Here is a 17,106-nt window from a genome sequence, read left to right as displayed (position 1 = left end):
CGGGCTGGCGGAGCAGGACTTGCGGCGCTGGGAGCCGACCCTGAGCTCGACCCCCGTGGGGAGAGCCGAGCTCAGGGGGCGTCAGAGCCGGAGGCGGAGGAGTGAAGTCAGGGCTGAGTGGGCGGAAGAGAGCCTGGGCAAAGGTGAGGCCCAGAAGTGGGAATTGAGAGAGGGAGCTGGCACCCGAGGGAGCGCGTTGGAGTGGACACACTTGGGACGGGACACATTTTCAAAATGTCAGGCTGTTGCATTTTGTCCAGTTCCTCTTAACTCGGTCTTTCTTTTGGCGGCAGTCCTAAGCCCTCCCACTGACCCACCTCATCGCATTACCTGATACCCTCAGGTCCAGGTGGTGCCTGAATTCCTCTTTGTCCAACCCCGGGATTCCTGCTCTTTGTGGCTGCTGCTTTTAACTAGAAATGCTGTCACACAGGTGAAGGTGTCTATCCACTTAGTCAACTACGCAGATTCTCTGTAATGACTCCTGTCTCATTTGTTTCAAAAAGCCTTGAGTCTGGGTACAATGTTTGTCTTCTTAAGGGCAAAGAGGTTGGGAGGAAGGGAAGAGAACCTCTAAGGCTTGGTGCAACTCCAAAAATGAAATGACACTCGATTCTTTTATTTTCTTAACAGGCATGGCCACTTATCACCCAGTAGGACACATGCAACTGGCCCGGGCTGATGCCATTCGTTCCCGACTCATTGATACTTTCTCTCTCCTTCAGCATCTGCACGGCTTGAGCCAAGCTGTGCCACGGCACACTATTCGAGAGATACTTGGTCAGCAGCCTGTTTCTTCACTAGGATGAATTTAAGACTCCCATCCACACCCTCCAAAGAGTAGGAAGCAGAGAGGCAATATTAAGGGTAGAAATTTCAGGGGAGATTGGTTGCTAGTTTGGAAGTTACACCAAACTTGATAAATCAAAGGCTTTATAAATAAAACTCTGGATCCAGGAGATGGAACCCATGCCGCTCACTTTTAGGCCTAGGGTAACTGTTAGCCCTGGCTGACTTGGAAGTTTCTACCAAAGACACTTAAAACTTTGAGGGTTGAACCTGCAGCCTTTATTCTGGGCATAGACAGTGTTGGTCATAAGCAGTAGGTGAGCTCGTACTCCAAAATAGTATTAGTTGTTGTGTGAAGGAGCAGCAAGGTAAGCCCCTGCACTAGGGGGCCCATTATGTAACCAGTGTTCCTGCCCCCAATCCTACCTGCTCCTGATACTCGCAAAGACTTCTTTTTATATTTATCCACTGTCCTTTTTTTTAAATGTTTGGTGTAGATCCTTCCTGTCAGAAGAAACTTATGTTGGGAGATCAACACCAGCTTGTGCGCTTCTCCATAAAGCCTCGTCATGTAGAACGGATTACACATGCCCAGAGACTGATGAGCACCCTTCGAGTGCGCTGCAGCCAGAGTCCACCGCTTTCCTTGTGGGCTGGATGGGTCCTTGAGTGTATCCTTTCATGCCACTCATTTTTATCCCATGGCTTTACGGTCTCTCTTGCCTCTTCATCTGCCTATTGACTTATTTTTCCCTTCCCAAACTCCATTTTCTTCTCATTCTCACCGGTTCTGTTCTTGCCCTAATTATGTCACCTGCCTAAACCAAAAAGAACTCCACTCTATGTTTTCTTAAGAGAAAACAGGTTCTCTCTTCAGAAACTTTATCATCTTCCTCATCTTTCTGAATACAATTGTACTGATGGTTGAAATAGGTGAGAACTCACGCTGAATGAAAGGGTGGGGGTCATTTTTCCTTTTAAGTTGATCATTTTACACATTTGAATGTTATTTGAATTGTGATAGGAACAATTATATTAAGTCTCTTGGAGTAGGATTTGTGCAACTGCTAAGACCTAGAAACATTTGAAGGGCTCTCAAGTGTAGTAGATAGAAGGTAGTGTAGACACTTAGAGGTGGGGTGTAGTAGTCTCACAAGGAATTGGAGACGGGAAGACCAGTTGCATTTCTTGTGTTAGTCTAATAATTTGAATGAATCTTTTCTAATAGAGATATCAGTACCTATCAGCAAGTGATCCAACATTTACATTTTTACAAATATGTTTAGAAAGATTAAGTACAAATAAGAAAACTCACAATGTATGTAAAGTTACAACTAAGATATTAGATGAGCCAAAAAATGACTTGAAGAGTAGATGACTCTAAAACCAATCATAAATTTTATGAAATGTATTAAAAGCAAAAGAATGTTTGGAGAATCAATGACCTCATTTGATTATTATCTCAAACTACTCAGAAAGGACAGTAGAAGTACTCACTTCCTTGTTTCATCCTCACTATTTTGGGGAAGTTTCCCACTTTAAAAATAGTCTTTTGGACTTCCCTGGTGGCGCAGTGGTTAAAAACCCACCTGCCAGTGCAGGAGACATGGGTTCAAACCCTGGTCCGGGAAGATCCCACATGCCACGGAGCAACTAAACCTGTGCACCACAACGACTGAGCCTGCGCTCTAGAGCCCTAAGAGAAGCCCGTGCACCGCAACAAAGAGTAGCCCCCACTCACTGCAACTAGAGAAAGCCCGCGCAGCAACGAAGACCCAACACAGCCAAAAAATAAATAATAAAAATAAAAAGTAAATTTAAAAAAATAGTCTTTTGGGCTTCCCAGGTGGCGCAGTGGTTGAGAGTCCACCTGCCGATGCAGGGGACATGGGTTCGTGCCCCGGTCCGGGAAGATCCCACATGCCGCGCAGCGGCCGGGCCCGTGAGCCATGGCCGCTGAGCTTGCGCGTCCGGAGCCTGTGCTCTGCAATGGGAGAGGCCACGACGGTGAGAGGCCCGCGTACCGCAAAAAAAAAAAAAAAAAAAAAGTCTTTTAATGGAATCAGGTCAAAGGCATTTAAATACACAACAGTATTTGGTGTCATTGACCAACTGCGGTATACTATATGCTTTGAACTGTTTTATTTCCTCCGCACAGTGATCAGGGTTTTAAATTAAGTCACCCACATTTCCTATTTCTTGTTGTTAATGATAATTGGCAAGTATTTGCCCTGTGGGATTAGAGATATAGATTTCAGCCTTGGAATAAAGTAAATAGCAGTAAATATATGGGATTCCCTGGATCTAACAGACAAATCAAAATAGAATAGCACTAACCATTCTTTTTAGTGAAACAGCTGAATATGAAACATGATCACTGTGCCAGAGGATAGGTGGATTGCCTGAATGGGAATCACCTGGCAAGCTCATGAAAATTGTATCTTATTAAGTACATTCTCATGGTAGAAAGGCAGGAGGGATTTTGCAAAGGGAAATAATTTGTGACTAACAGATTTCTTTGAATAGACTAATTCGTGTGGTAAACATTAAGACTTTGTTTAGACTTTTAAAAAGCAATTTTCCAGATCATAAAGAATGCTGTTATACATAAGGAACAAACAGTTCTCTAGATCAAAGCTCCCCAATCTTTTTCATCTTACGATTTTGTTTCCCAGAAAAACATATATAACCTTGAAAACCTCCATAGTAATTTTAATCATTTTATTTTATCACATTTTTTCTGTGATATGGAGAAGCAAGTTGAAGTAAAAATGATAATTTAGACTAACATGTTGCTAAATATTATATTTTAGTGTTTATTATTATATAATTTTAATAATCATAAAATGTAAGCAAATTTTTACTTTTGCCATCTTATAAGTGATCATGCTTTTTTTAAAGAAAATATATAATTTGTCTACAAATGAATTTTTAAGTGACATTATATATTAAGTTCGGTTTGGGGATCAAATACATTTAATTTATGGGTTTTTTTGTCGGTGTCAAGTGGCTTGCAGGATCTTAGTTGCCTGACCAGGGATTGAACCTGGGCCCATGGCAGTGAAAGCACCGAGTCCGAACCACTGGACCCTGGACCCGAACCAATTCCCTATGTATTATATTTCTAAATTTTCTGTTTCTTTTAAAAAGTTTAGATATAACGTATATTAGTTTTAGGTTTACAACATTGTATGTTAAATACATGTTATATGTTAAAGTGTAGGTAGAAATTTAATTATGTGTTTGGGTATAAAAAAGAAAAAAAATCTTCTTCCACAGTGATATTGGTAATTCTGCTTTGCACTTTAAACATCAATGGGCTTATTTTTATAATTTTCATATTTTGTTTCTAAATGGTGAGAAGGTGAGAAAAGAAAAAAGATCTGGCTCATTTGCAAGCCCTTCTCTGAAAATAACACATTGTGAGTGTGAATAGTTCTTATTTCCAACAAAAAACTGAGTACAACATTATTATAATTTAAACACTGATTTTTGAGGTTCTAGAGATATCTTGATGTGCCATATAAAATTTTCTATCAGATGAATGCAATTTATAGAATCTGATGAAGATTGTCTTGAGATAAACTTGCAGAATTATTCTTTTGCTCTTCATTAAGTTGTATTTCAACATCAGTGTTCCTTACTTCGTTAATGTAATTAGCCAAAACATTGCTAAAAGCAATAACAATTTAAAACTGTAAGTGTCAAAATCTACACAGCCATTTGTGTTGTTCAGGGTGATTGAGTATTCTCTTGTCTCTATTAACTGCCAGGCATACAGTCATAGTGCATTTGGAGGCTCTCAGATTGTTCTGTTTCAAAGAGAAAATTTTATTTAGCTTTTAAACCTATTTTGATCTCAGTGCTTTTTTTTACAGCATGATATACATCTATTAAATGTATACAAGAGGTGAAGAGGGTTGAAAGATGAAGGCAAATGAGTTAAGGAATTGAAGTCAGCAAATAATTAGGTTCTAGAGAGAAAGTATAGGATTCAATTTGCTTTGCAGAATAAGATCAATTTTAGGCAGAGTAGAAAGGGGAAGCTTTAAAAGTAACAAAGAACCAAGTAATTTCTTATTATAACCTAATATGCCCCATGAATCTGGCTTCTTGTTCCTAGATATGTTATAAAACACTTTCCATATCATGGCCCTACATTTGCGTTCTTTTCTCAAGGCCTGTTGCTTCTTCATGAAGTTTGGTACCAGGGTAACAGAACAGACAGGGTTGGTGGTCATTAAGAGAGCAATCCCTTGGTGGCTCTCTGACCCCAGAGTGGGAACGCAGTAACTTGCAGCTGTTAACACGTACCAGTAACAGCAGGAGATGAGTTGTAGCTATTTTTCATGTTCGATTCTATCCTCCCCTGAATTTCACAGGCTGAAGCAACAACGGCATTAAGAAGAGAAACTCAAAAGAAAAATGGCATAGCAGTGGGCACAACTGTGGTTTTTAACAGTTGCTGATCATTCTCTATCATTCAGCTTCCTGCTTCTTTACCCTTTACTCATCCTTTGCTCTATTCTCACAGAATTGCTCGAATCCTCAAATACCCAACTGTGGCCACTGAAGCTGACTCTGGAGGTGGCAGCTTGGTTCATCTTGCTTGTTTTCATCTTGGAGATCCTTCTTATGTGGCTATCCAGCTTTTTCCTCTTCTGGAAGAATGCCTGGAATGTCTTTGACTTTGTTGTCACCATATTGGTAAGGATAGATATACTGAAGATTAGTTTACTGGGCTGAGAAATGTGCCTATGTGAATCAAAGACAAGAAAAGTTAAGATACTTAGAGCACAGGAAGAAACAAATAGAAATGTACCTAACCTCCTTATTTTGATTTTTTTCTTCTCTAAGAGTCAGGCATGGTAGGAGTTGTTGGTATTAGGAGCAAGGAAGAATCTGATCACAACATTAACCCCAGCAATAACATCTACCAGTTACTAACCACTTACTAAATGTCAGAAACTATCCTTTTTTTCATGCATTTCTTAAAATTTGAGCTCCACAACAACCCAATGAGTTAAGCACTGTATTTATCCCCTTTTAATGTCTGAGCAAGTTGAAGTGCAGGGTGTAAGTAATTTCTTATAGAAAGGCTGAATAGGAAACAGTCCCCAGAGAATGCTTTTCAAAGGATAATGACCAAGGAACTATGACAATGATAAAGATAAAGATAAAGAAGGGGCAACTGTGCGTGGGTGCTTTGGGGTATATTTTACTCATGATCTGTGTGTTTCCTACAGTCCCTGATTCCTGAGGTTGTGGTGCTGGTAGGGGTAACAAGCCATTCCGTATGGCTCCAGTTGCTGAGGATCTGCCGGGTGCTAAGGTCTCTTAAACTCTTTGCACGATTCCGTCAAGTTCGAGTCATTATTTTGGCCCTGGTCAGGGCCCTCAAGGTGATTTGACTGCTGCAGCTGTATCAAGTGGGCAAGGTGGATAAACATGGGGGTTTAACATGAAACAGTCTGGGTGGATGAAAGAAGGCAATGAAAGACCCTGTGAAATGTTGTCGATGAGAAAGGGCTAGGGACAGGCTGCTGTGTTCTAGAGATGACTGGGCTCAGGCTAGAAGTGAGGGTTTGGTGGGGGATTTCCAGGGTGGGTCTGACTAGGCTGTAGGTGGAGATCAGCCTAGTCTGGCCCAGCTCTGACTCAAGATCATGGCCTCTAGAGCATGACCTTCCTCTTGATGTTGCTGCTCATCTTCTTCTACATTTTTGCCGTGGCTGGTGTCTACTTCTTCGAGAATTACACCCGTTCAACTCGCCAGGACCTGGAGTATCACATGTTCTTCTCGTAGGCAGGACTGGGGGAAGCCTGGGTTGGGGGAGAGAGTTTGGGCATGAGACTGGGAAGCTAGTCCAAAGTACAGTAATACAAAAAGTATAATGTATTGTAAGAAACGGGAATAGAACACAGTAAGGAGAGGTAAAGAGAAAGCAGAGGAATAGTGAGTGGTATTAGCTCCAATTTTGAGGATAGGTCAGGTATTCCTGGTTTGCTTTGGGTTTTGCAAATTCAAACTTACCCTCACCTTTAAATAGCAGTATACTCCATGGGTTAAGCCCTGGTTTCTGTCTCAGTTACCTCTTTTGAAAAATGGGATTAAAAGTAGTACTACTTCATAAGAGTGTAGGGATAAATGAGGTAATTCATTTAAGCATTTAGCACAGCATTTCACACATTGTAAGTGATCAGTAAATGTTACTATGACCTCAAACATGGTCACTGGTTTTACCCCAGTCTCTTAAATGTAGAGATTACACATGCACATACTTAAATTCTTTCAAAAGTAAAATCCTGATAAGCTTTTTGTCTAGAGGACACTGATTACTAGTAGAAAGTCAATTTGGATTTAGAGGAGACAGTGTTATTTGTGAATTGGAATCCAGTCTTGTCAGCACCTCTCAGATCTCTATCTTAGACTAACAGGTAGTTTTGTAAGAGTATTGACTTGGGGAAGTCCTAGAATTCATTCTGTTCAGGCTCTGATGTTTTCAGTAATATGTATATTGAGGGATAAGAAGGAAAATTTAGATATCATCCTGAGACCTTTTGTGATATATTCATTATCATTCATTATTTGGAGTCACATGTTTATGTCACATATCCATCCATTTACTTGACTGTCCGTTCATGCCAGCAAACTAAGTAGGCACGATGTTTGCTAAATTTGTATGTGACTTTCCGTTAGGCAAAGTCCATAGAACAGTGGAGAATGAACTTAGAAAAAAATGATGTGTAATTGGTGATTCAATTTTTAAACATTCAGTTAATACCTATGTATTAAACACCTACTGTGCCCCAGGCACTGATGGAATGGTGAGAGCTATTCATAGATTATTCATGATAAAGGAAAACCTAATAAAACAATCTCAAACCGAAGAAAGATTAGGTAAAAAATTGAGTATGGTAGAAAAGGGGCTAAAGTCAGAGCAAACTACAAAGAAATGCTCTTATGTTGCTTTGAGAGTAAGAATGATAGTGTTTCTTAGAGAATTAGCTCTCTCTGTCTATACACACACCTCCTTTTTCTTTAGGGACCTGCTGAATTCCGTAGTGACAGTGTTCATTCTCTTTACTATGGATCATTGGTATGCACTGCTTCAGGATACCTGGAAGGTGCCTGAAGTCAGCCGTACCTTCAGCAGCATCTATGTCATCCTCTGGTTGTTACTTGGTTCCATTATCTTTCGAAACATCATAGTAGCCATGATGGGTAAGCATAGAAGAGGTGAAACTTGGTGAGAGGGGTGTTTGGGAAGAAATTAGAGCGAAAGCTAGGATTGGTGAATTACGGAGAGAGAGAACCTGATGTAACAGGAAGGTGCGGGGCCTGGAATGGATATTTCACTTGGTTTCTCCCCACCCAAGCCCTCTCCCCATGTCTAGTCACCACCATCTCCCAACTCCTAACGGCCCTTTGGGGCAGTTACTAACTTCCAGAATATCAGAAATGAGCTGAACGAGGAGATGACACATCTGGAGGTTCAGCACAAAGCCGACATATTCAAGCGTCAGATTATCCAGAGGTCTGCTTCCCCATTTTCAAACCCAGCTTTAGTTCATGAGGGTGCCCTGATCTCATTCTCTGTTTCCACTCCTTGGCCGCAGTGCCATTTTCCCCTTTGTGACAGATTTGCCTCAGAGTTAGAATTCCCCAGCTCTAAAATATTGCCTGATTCTTTATCCACTGTCAGGGCTTCCCCACTCTTTTTCACTCCTTTACTACAACTTATTCTCCTCACTTGATGATCAGAATTCTTTTTTCCTTACTACACTTCTGCTTCAGTGTAACTCTCTTCACTCTTTTTTGTTTTTTGCTTTGCAGGAGACAAAACCTAATCCCCGAGGCACAGAGGTCAAGCGTTAGCAAAATGGATGCCAGGTTAGGAGTGTATATGTGAAGTGGGATGGACACACATGAAGGAGGAAAGGGTAGGAAACCAAAGGTGAAGATTGGCTTTGAGAGAGAATTCATTCATTCAATAACTATTTATTGTAGTGGGTTGAATGGTGGCCTCAAAAAAGATATGTCCATGTTCTAATTCCCGGAACCTGTGAACATGACCTTATTTAGAAAAAGGGTCTTTGCAGATGCAGTTAAATTTAGGATCTTGAGATGTGATCATTCTGGATTATCCAGGTGGGCCATAAATCCAGTGACAAGGGTCACTGGATTTAAGAGACAGGAGAGAAGACATAGACATAGAGAATAGGAGAAGATGTCAAGATAGAGATAGAGATTGGAGTGATGCAACCACAAGCCAAAGGAAGCCAGTGGATGCAAGGCAACTGCCAGAAGCAACAAGAAGCAAGGAACCTTCTCCCTTTGAGATTCCAAAGGGAGTTATGGCCCTGTTGACACATTGATTTCAGACTTCCGGCTTCCAAAATTGTGAGAGAATAAATTTCTGTTGTTTTAAGCTACAAGTTTGTGGTAATTTCCTACAGCAGCCACAGGAAACTAATAAAAGTACCTTCCGTGAAACATGTTATTCAAGACCCTGAGGGTCCAGCAGTGGACCCTGAGTGATGGTGGTGAATAACTAAACATGTTATTCAAGACCCTGAGTGTTCAGCAGCATGTTATTCAAGACCCTGAGTGTTCAGCAGGAGAAATAAGAAATCCATCAACAAATAATTATTGAATGCTTATTAGTTGCTCAGAGTATATCAGTGAACAAAATAAATAATAATGCCTGTTCTCATGGAGCTTATATACTAGTAGGAGGAAAGAGACAGTAAACAATAATCATATTAATAAGAAAATTAGCACATTAAAATATAAGCCTTGAATATAAAAAGAATGTATATATGTGTGTATAACTGAGTCACTTTGCTATAAGCAGAAATTAACACAACATTGTAACTCAACTATACTTCAATAAAAAACAAATTTAAAAATAGGATAAGCATTATAAAAAAGTAAAAAGTAGAACAGGTTAAGGGGGATTGGAGTATAAGAGGGGGGTTGCATATGGGTTGTACTTTTTTTTTTTAAAGGGCTTCAAATGCTTGGCTTTTATTTATTTATTTATTTATTTTTGGCTGTGTTGGGTCTTCATTTCTGTGCGAGGGCTTTATCTAGTTGTGGCAAGCGGGGGCCACTCACTATCGTGGCCTCTCTTGTTGCGGAGCACAGGCTACAAACGCGCAGGCTCAGTAGTTGTGGCTCATGGGCCTAGTTGCTCTGCAGCATGTGGGATCTTCCCAGACCAGGGCTCGAACCCGTGTCCCCTGCATTAGCAGGCAGATTCTTAACCACTGTGCCACCAGGGACAGTGGGTCCCTGGGTTGTAATTTTAAACAAGGTAGTCAGGGTGGCCTCTGACAGTGGGTCCCTGGGTTGTAATTTTAAACAAGGTCGTCAGGGTGGCCTCTGAAAAGGTAACATTTGAGCAAAGACTTGGAGGAGGTCAGGGGATTACTATGTGGATATCTATGGGAAGAGTATTATAGGCAGAGGGAACAGCTAGTACAAAGGTCCTAAAACAGAAGCATGACTGGTGTGTTTGAGAAATAGCAAGGAAGCTACTGTGACTGAAGCAGAGTAAGTAGCGGGGGAGAATGATAGGAGATGAGGTCAGAGAGGTAATGGGGACCTGATCCTGTAGGGCTGTGGGGACCACTGTGAGGACTTAGGCTTTGATTTCGGGTGAAATGGGGAACATAGCGGAGCAGTGACATGCAGTGACTTACATTTAAGAAGGATTAGTCTGCTTGCTGTGTTGATGATAAACTGAGGGAAGAATAAAATAAGAAGCAGAGAGATGAGTTAGGAGGCTATGCTGCTATACAGGCAAGAGACGTTGATGGCTCAGACCAGAGTGGTACCAGTGGTACCACTCTGAGAGAAAAGATATTTTGAAGGTAGAGTCAACAGGCTTTCTTTTTTTTTTAATTATTTATTTATTTTATTTTATTTTTTATTTTTGGCTGTGTTGGGTCTCCATTGCTGTGCGCGGGCTTTCTCTAGTTGGGGTGATCCGGAGCTACTCTTCGTTGCAGTGTGCGGGCTTCTCATTGTCATGGCTTCTCTTGTTGCAGAGCACGGGCTCTAGGCGCACAGGCTTCAGTAGTTGTGGCACGTGGGCTCAGTAGTTGTGGCTTGCAGGCTCTAGAGCTCAGGCTCCGTAGTTGTGGCGCATGGGCTTAGTTGCTCCACGGCATGTGGGATCTTCCCGGGCCAGGTCTCGAACCCGTGTCCCTTGCATTGGCAGGCGGATTCTTAACCACTGTGCCACCAGGGAAGCCCTCAACAGGCTTTCTTGATGGATTGGATGTGGGGTATGAGAGAAGAATTAAGGATGAAAGTTCTGACCCAAGCAACTGGAAGGGTTGATTAGCTGAGATGGGGAGGGCTGTGGGTGGAAGAGGTTTGGTGGGCAAAGAGTCCAGTTTTGATTGAATTTGAGATGTCCTTAGACATTCAAGTGGTGCTAAGTGAGTAAAAGTTGTGTATACAAGTCTGGATTAAGGAGTGAGGTCTGGACAAGAGGCTTAAATTTGCATCTGGTAGGCATTTGAACTCAGCAGATGAGATCACCAAAGGAGCAACGGTAGATGGAGAAGATATAAAGAGCTGAGCCCAAGTTCCCTCTAATATTAAGAGATGGAATCGAGGGGGCAGAGGCTATAGTTGTGGTGTAATAGGCATAGGGCCAAGGGGTGGGGGGCTAAAACTTTGCAAAATAAGGTGGAGTGTGGAACGTGGAAGCCCGAGTAAGATTGAGCACAGACGTTATGTGGTGAGGGGCACTAATAGGGGTACATGACACGGGATAATTTAGGTTGGATGTGCTTAAACTTAGATTTTGGGAGCAGTTTGGCCTTCATTGCCTTAACTCCTAGCTTTAGGCCAGGGCCAGAATCAGAATAACGAAAGAACCAGCCATATTGTGTAAAAGTATTTGAAGCAATAAAATTTTGCCTTTCACTTACAGAGATGCCAATCAACAAGGGGAATCTTTGGAAGAGTCCAAACACAGTGCCACTAAAGAGAATTCAAGAGCATCTAAGTCAAAACCAAAGAAGTCCTTGTCAAAAGTGAAGAAGTCTGCATCTTCCTCTTCCTCCTCATCTTCATCTTCCTACTGTTCCTCTTCTTCTGGCTCCAGATATTATGACCGTATTGGTAAGCCGAGGCTTTCTCCCAGTTGAATTCAGACTCCTCTTCTCCATGAGACATCCCATTCTTAATAGGAGCTCTCCCACTATGCACATTTCCCGATTTTCTCCACCAGTCCGATTTTCTGGCCTTGGTTACTTTCTTCACGCTTCTTCATTTCCCCTGTGCTTCTGCCGCACTTTGGAAAAGTATGGTTGTGGCTCTCTTTGTTTATTGTAGAAGTGGTGTCTTGGTGATACATACTTTTCTCTCTCTCCTTCCTATATCCTCTTTCATCCCTGCTTTCTCCTCGCCTGCCCCCATAGAGTTTATCAGCTTTTATCCAACTTCCAAGAATCTAGATATGTTCTTGAGAAGCATTTCTCCCTCCAGGTCAGTTGGACTGGGAGACTCATGTGCACCAGAATCTGCCTGGGCTAATGGATATGGATCAGGATGAACGTGTTGTTTGGCCTAGGGATTCACTCTTCCGATACTTTGAGTTGCTAGAAAAGCTGCAGTATAACCTAGAGGAGCGTAAGCGGTTGCAAGAGTTTGCAGGTATGGATTTAGGGCAGCCATGGAGACCAGGAGTTAAGTCCATTGGAGTAGCATATATAACTGGGGAGAAGAAGAGTGTTTGCTATTTTGGCACCTCAGCCTCTGAATTTCCACCTCACACCTAAAAAAGGCAAATTCACGGTTTAGTATGTCACATTCTGGGCATATGTCCAGATTTCTTCTAACCTAGTGAGGACCTGGCAACCCTGCTTCTCTGGTAGGGGACACCTAAATCCTGTTAGGTCTGAGAGCTTATTTCAAAAGAGAAGAGTATCCAGTTCCAGCTGCTGGAAATTAGGATAAGGTGGGCTCTCACTCTATTTGGGCAGCCTGCCCCCCCCTTTTTTTGTTTTTTGTTTTTTTTTTTGCGGTACATGGGCCTCTCACTGTTGTGGCCTATCCCGTTGCGGAGCACAGGCTCGGGACGCGCAGGCTCAGCGGCCATGGCTCATGGGCCCAGCTGCTCCGCGGCATGTGGGATCCTCCTGGACCGGAGCACGAACCCGTGTCCCCTGCCTCGGCAGGCAGACTCTCAGCCACTGCCACCAGGGAAGCCCCAGCCTGTCCCCTTTTGTACATGTTTCTTCTCTTTGAAGGTCACCTTTCAGACCTCAACAGTAAGGGCCTCAGGCTCAAGTTCAATAGCTATGGGGATTAGACAGTCAGCAGAAAGCCCACAAGTGCCCACTGTCCTCAAGAGGTTTATGAATTACAGATTCCTCTTCCTTTCAGTCCCTTCTAGAGTCAAGCCTATGCAGAGAAAATATGTGATCAAAATGGTAAAGTTTAGGACTTCCCTGGTGGTCCAGTGGTTAAGAAACCGCCTTCCAATGCAGGGGACGCAGGTTTGATCCCTGGTCGGGGAGCTAAGATTCCACATGCCATGGGGCAACTAAGCCCATGCACCACAACTACTGAGCACGCGTGCAACAGCTAGAGAAGCCCGCGCGCCACAGTTAGAGAAGCCCGCGCGCCTCAACGAAGATCCTGTGTGCCGCAACTAAGACCCGACACAGCCAAATAAATAAATAAATGTTTAAAAAAAATAGTAAAGTTGGGACTTCCTGGTGGTGCAGAGGTTAAGAATCTGCCTGCCAATGCAGGGGACATGGGTTCGAGCCCTCTTCCAAGAAAATCCCACATGCTGCAGAGGAACTAAGCCCGTGCACCACAACTACTGAGCCTGTGCTTTAGAGCCCACGAGCCACAACTACTGAGACCATGTGCCACAACTACTGAAGCCTGCCCACCTAGAGCCCGTGCTCTGCAACAAGAGAAACCACCACAATGAGAAGCCCGCGCACCACAACGAAGAGTAGCCCCCGCTCGCCGCAACTAGCGAAAGACTTTGTGCAGCAATGAAGACTCAACACAGCCAAAAATAAAATAAATAAATAAATTTTAAAAAATTCTTTTAAAAAAAATAGTAAAGTTTGATTTAAGCTGAGAACTACCTGCTCAAAATTATTTTCCCTAAATTTCTCATTTGAGATTTCACCACCTAGAGATTAATTTGGATCAATGAATTTTCCCTCTAAAATTACAAAAGTTAGGGGCAATTTTTTTTTAACAATTTAATGTGGATTAGTGTTATCCTCCTAATACCTAGCTGAAGTCAACCCCAAGTGAAAATATCAATGGGGGAAGAGGAATGTGTGTGTGGTGGGCACAGGAGAGCAATAAGAGGAATTTATAACATTGGAACATGGAATTTAGAGCAGGATGTCAGACAGGCTTTGCCTACTTCGAATATTGCATTGTTATCCTGCTCTTTCCAACTGTCCTCAGCCCTGCCTCCCCATTTGTTCTGGGGAGAACAGGGTGAAAGGGCGGCGAAGGTAGCAAGATGGCTTCCTTAATCCTGATTAATTCATCTGTGGCAAAGAGGACAGACTCATATGGCTTAATTTAGGGTAAAGATTAGTAAAACTTTTTTTTTTTTTTTGCCTCTCCCGTTGCGGAGCACAGGCTCCGGACGCGCAGGCTCAGCGGCCATGGCTCACGGGCCCAGCCGCTCCGCGGCATGTGGGATCTTCCCAGACCGGGGCACGAACCCGTGTCCCTTGCATCAGCAGGCAGACTCTCAACTACTGCACCACCAGGGAAGCCCCAAGATTAGTAAAACTTTGAGTGGAAACCTAGAACCCAGAAAAACAGGGTCTTCACCAAACATTTGTATGTTCTGAACATTCTTACCTCTCCAGCTTCACAGTCTGTTTCTTTACAGTGCAGGCACTGATGAATTTTGAAGACAAGTAAAGCTGACAGCGGATGGCTTCGCTATCTTTGGCAAAAATTAATGAAGGGAAGTGTTGGAAATGGAGAATTCAAAGCATAAATGTCTAATAAATCCTGCTGATAATTGTACAGTGGTCTGTCTCTGAGACATAGGGGATACTGAAAGATATCAGATCAGGTGAAAGTTAGTTCAGATGCCAGTGAGGCCCATGGTCCTTGGCTTTCTACCCTTTCCACAGCTCCTGAATCTCACTCTTTCTTTGGCTTTGTCACTATAGCCCCCACCTTTTCTATAGCATCTACTTCCTGCTAGAGTCCTAATTTCACCTTCTCCCTCACTGGTGGGTACAGGACCCTGGGGGTTGGGGGTAAGGAGACCCCAGGAGCTGTGAGTGTAACTGAGAACTGTGGTTTACCTTGCTACTCTAAGAACATTGCTTCTCCTGGGCACCGTTAACTTCAATCAAACATCATTTTCATCTGTTTCTGTGCCAAAAGAGCCTCCCTTTATTCCATTTCCTTGCCTATACTGAGGGCATTGATTCTGTTCTGTAGGGGGCGGGGCAAATCAGTATGTCCCACAGATTTTTTAGAGTCAGTCTATCTCCTGTCAGAGTAGGAACACCTTTTATATAGAACATCACCGAAAGGGGATTATCCAATGTTTTAATGTTTCTAGTTACTGTTGACTTATTATCTAGAGGGCATCATGTTCCATTGTTGGATGACTCAAGTCTTTAGACATGTTTATTATTAAAAATTCTATCATTTATTGAGTGCTTAACATATATTAACATACACATGTATGAAGAATACATGAAACACTGAATGGTGTTCTTTAAAATGGTAAATTTTATGTGAATTAGATCTCAATTTTTAAAATAAAGTAAGAAAAGATTATTTGAAACCAATAACCAACATTATGTTTCAAGGAAAAGCATTTTAGTCATTCCCCATAAAATGTGGGACAAAACAAAAATATTTTAAAAATAAATGTCAATATATAATGTTGTATTAAAATCTTATAATAAGAAATAAATACGTGGAAAGAAGAACTACAAATACTATTTTTAGACACAATTGTATACCTAGAAACCCCAAAGGAATCAAATAGAATTAGAGATAACAAAGAATTTCCATTAAGTACAAATAGAAGAATTGAGGACTGGAGAGAGAAACCTGGGAAGGAGGACCACTTAAGGGATAGGAGGAGGAGGAGCCAGAAAAAAGCCTGAGAGGGAAGAACTGAAGAGACAGGAGGATAATCATTCTAGAGTAATGTCCCTAGAATTTCAAAAAAGGAATGGTCCAGTAAGATCTAGATTGGAGCATCCATTGAACCCAGCAATCAGAATACAATAAATATAATAAAACAGAATAAGGAAGTATTTAATAAATCTTACATGTGCTATCCACAAAGTAAATGCTCATGGAGCAATATCATTGAGTGGCTTTGCTCAAAGTGTGGTCTGAGGACCAGCAGAATTGGCTTCACCTGACTTGTTAGAAGTGCAGAATCTCAGGTCCCATCCTCAGGGCCTGTTGAATCAGGTGTTACATATGCACATTAAAGTTTCAAAAAGCACTGCTTTATAGCTATGTGATGACTGATCCCTTCCTGCTTTCTGTAGTTAACCTTCTCAAATGAATGGCCCGTGCATGCTGCCTCATTCTTTAACTCCTTCCTTAACGAAAATGATCTGGTTTCAATTCTATTGGAATGGAATTTATTCAACAGATTTGCATTTTTCCTATGTTCCTATGTTCCAGACACTGTTATAGGTGTTTGGATATGTCAATGAATGAACAAGACAGAGATCCCTGCCAGTTCTAACTAGCTCCCCAGAAGATCCCCAAGTAATAAATAACTTCCATGAAGACAGTGATTTTACCTCCCTCTGTTTTTTTCCCCAAATTATCTTTCCAGCAGCCCAGAGCCGTGTGATAACATCTGCTTAAAAACAAAACCAAACTTTTTTCTGACTAAATAAAAACATTTTAAGGTCTGAGGATCAAGCCCCACTGGCAATGAATGCATTACTCCTCCAGCTTCCTTTTTTATCCTTGCCCTAACCTAATAACCCTGCTATAACTTTTACCAGTCTTCTCAAGTCAAGGAAGAGATTCAGGCTCTATGCCAGGTAAGTATGAAGCTTCCTCAGGAGCATTTTGGAAGTGAAGTTAGGATTTAGATATTGTGATACAATTGAATTTTTTCACATATGGTTTGTATTAAACTTTTATTTTGGAACATGGTTTCCCCCTTTGATCTTCAGTTATCGCTCACACTGTCAAATATCAATGGATGGATACATAACTTTTTTTATGTATGGTGTTTTATGTAAGGTGTTTCTGTTTAAGGACACCTTATTTAATATATATTGTTGATTCATTAGCATTGA

General features: G+C 41.9%; 2 protein-coding genes across 2 annotated transcripts in view; both read left to right on the top strand.

Annotated features, from left to right (window-relative positions):
* The first annotated feature begins 12 nt into the window (after positions 1-12).
* Positions 13-14,833, top strand: CATSPER2 (cation channel sperm associated 2). Its single transcript, XM_060149065.1, has 13 exons — positions 13-143; positions 634-780; positions 1,287-1,460; positions 1,654-1,722; positions 5,324-5,496; positions 6,036-6,191; positions 6,467-6,591; positions 7,836-8,014; positions 8,228-8,327; positions 8,627-8,683; positions 11,742-11,932; positions 12,299-12,466; positions 14,694-14,833. Exons 2-13 carry the CDS (start codon positions 636-638, stop codon positions 14,723-14,725), a joined length of 1,569 nt encoding a protein of 522 aa, XP_060005048.1. The 5' UTR covers positions 13-143; positions 634-635; the 3' UTR covers positions 14,726-14,833.
* STRC (stereocilin) overlaps positions 11,796-17,106 on the top strand; it is a 25,471-nt gene continuing 20,160 nt past the window's right edge. The window contains exon 1 of the mRNA XM_060149028.1: positions 11,796-11,932. Within this exon, the coding sequence (XP_060005011.1) occupies positions 11,921-11,932 (12 nt within the window). The 5' untranslated portion in view covers positions 11,796-11,920. The remainder of the gene's footprint in view (positions 11,933-17,106) is intronic.

The sequence above is a fragment of the Lagenorhynchus albirostris genome, chromosome 1 (genome assembly GCF_949774975.1).
Source record: "Lagenorhynchus albirostris chromosome 1, mLagAlb1.1, whole genome shotgun sequence".
Lineage (NCBI taxonomy): Eukaryota > Metazoa > Chordata > Mammalia > Artiodactyla > Delphinidae > Lagenorhynchus > Lagenorhynchus albirostris.
This window is presented reverse-complemented; position numbering and strand designations above follow the sequence as displayed.

Bases quoted from the DNA above. Each gene is read 5' to 3' on its own strand.
- CATSPER2 (XM_060149065.1), top strand. From the start codon at position 636: ATGGCCACTTATCACCCAGTAGGACACATGCAACTGGCCCGGGCTGAT. The intron at 6,592-7,835 runs GTAGGCAGGACT...CTTTTTCTTTAG, and splicing joins GAGTATCACATGTTCTTCTC to GGACCTGCTGAATTCCGTAG. The intron at 8,015-8,227 runs GTAAGCATAGAA...CCTTTGGGGCAG, and splicing joins CATCATAGTAGCCATGATGG to TTACTAACTTCCAGAATATC.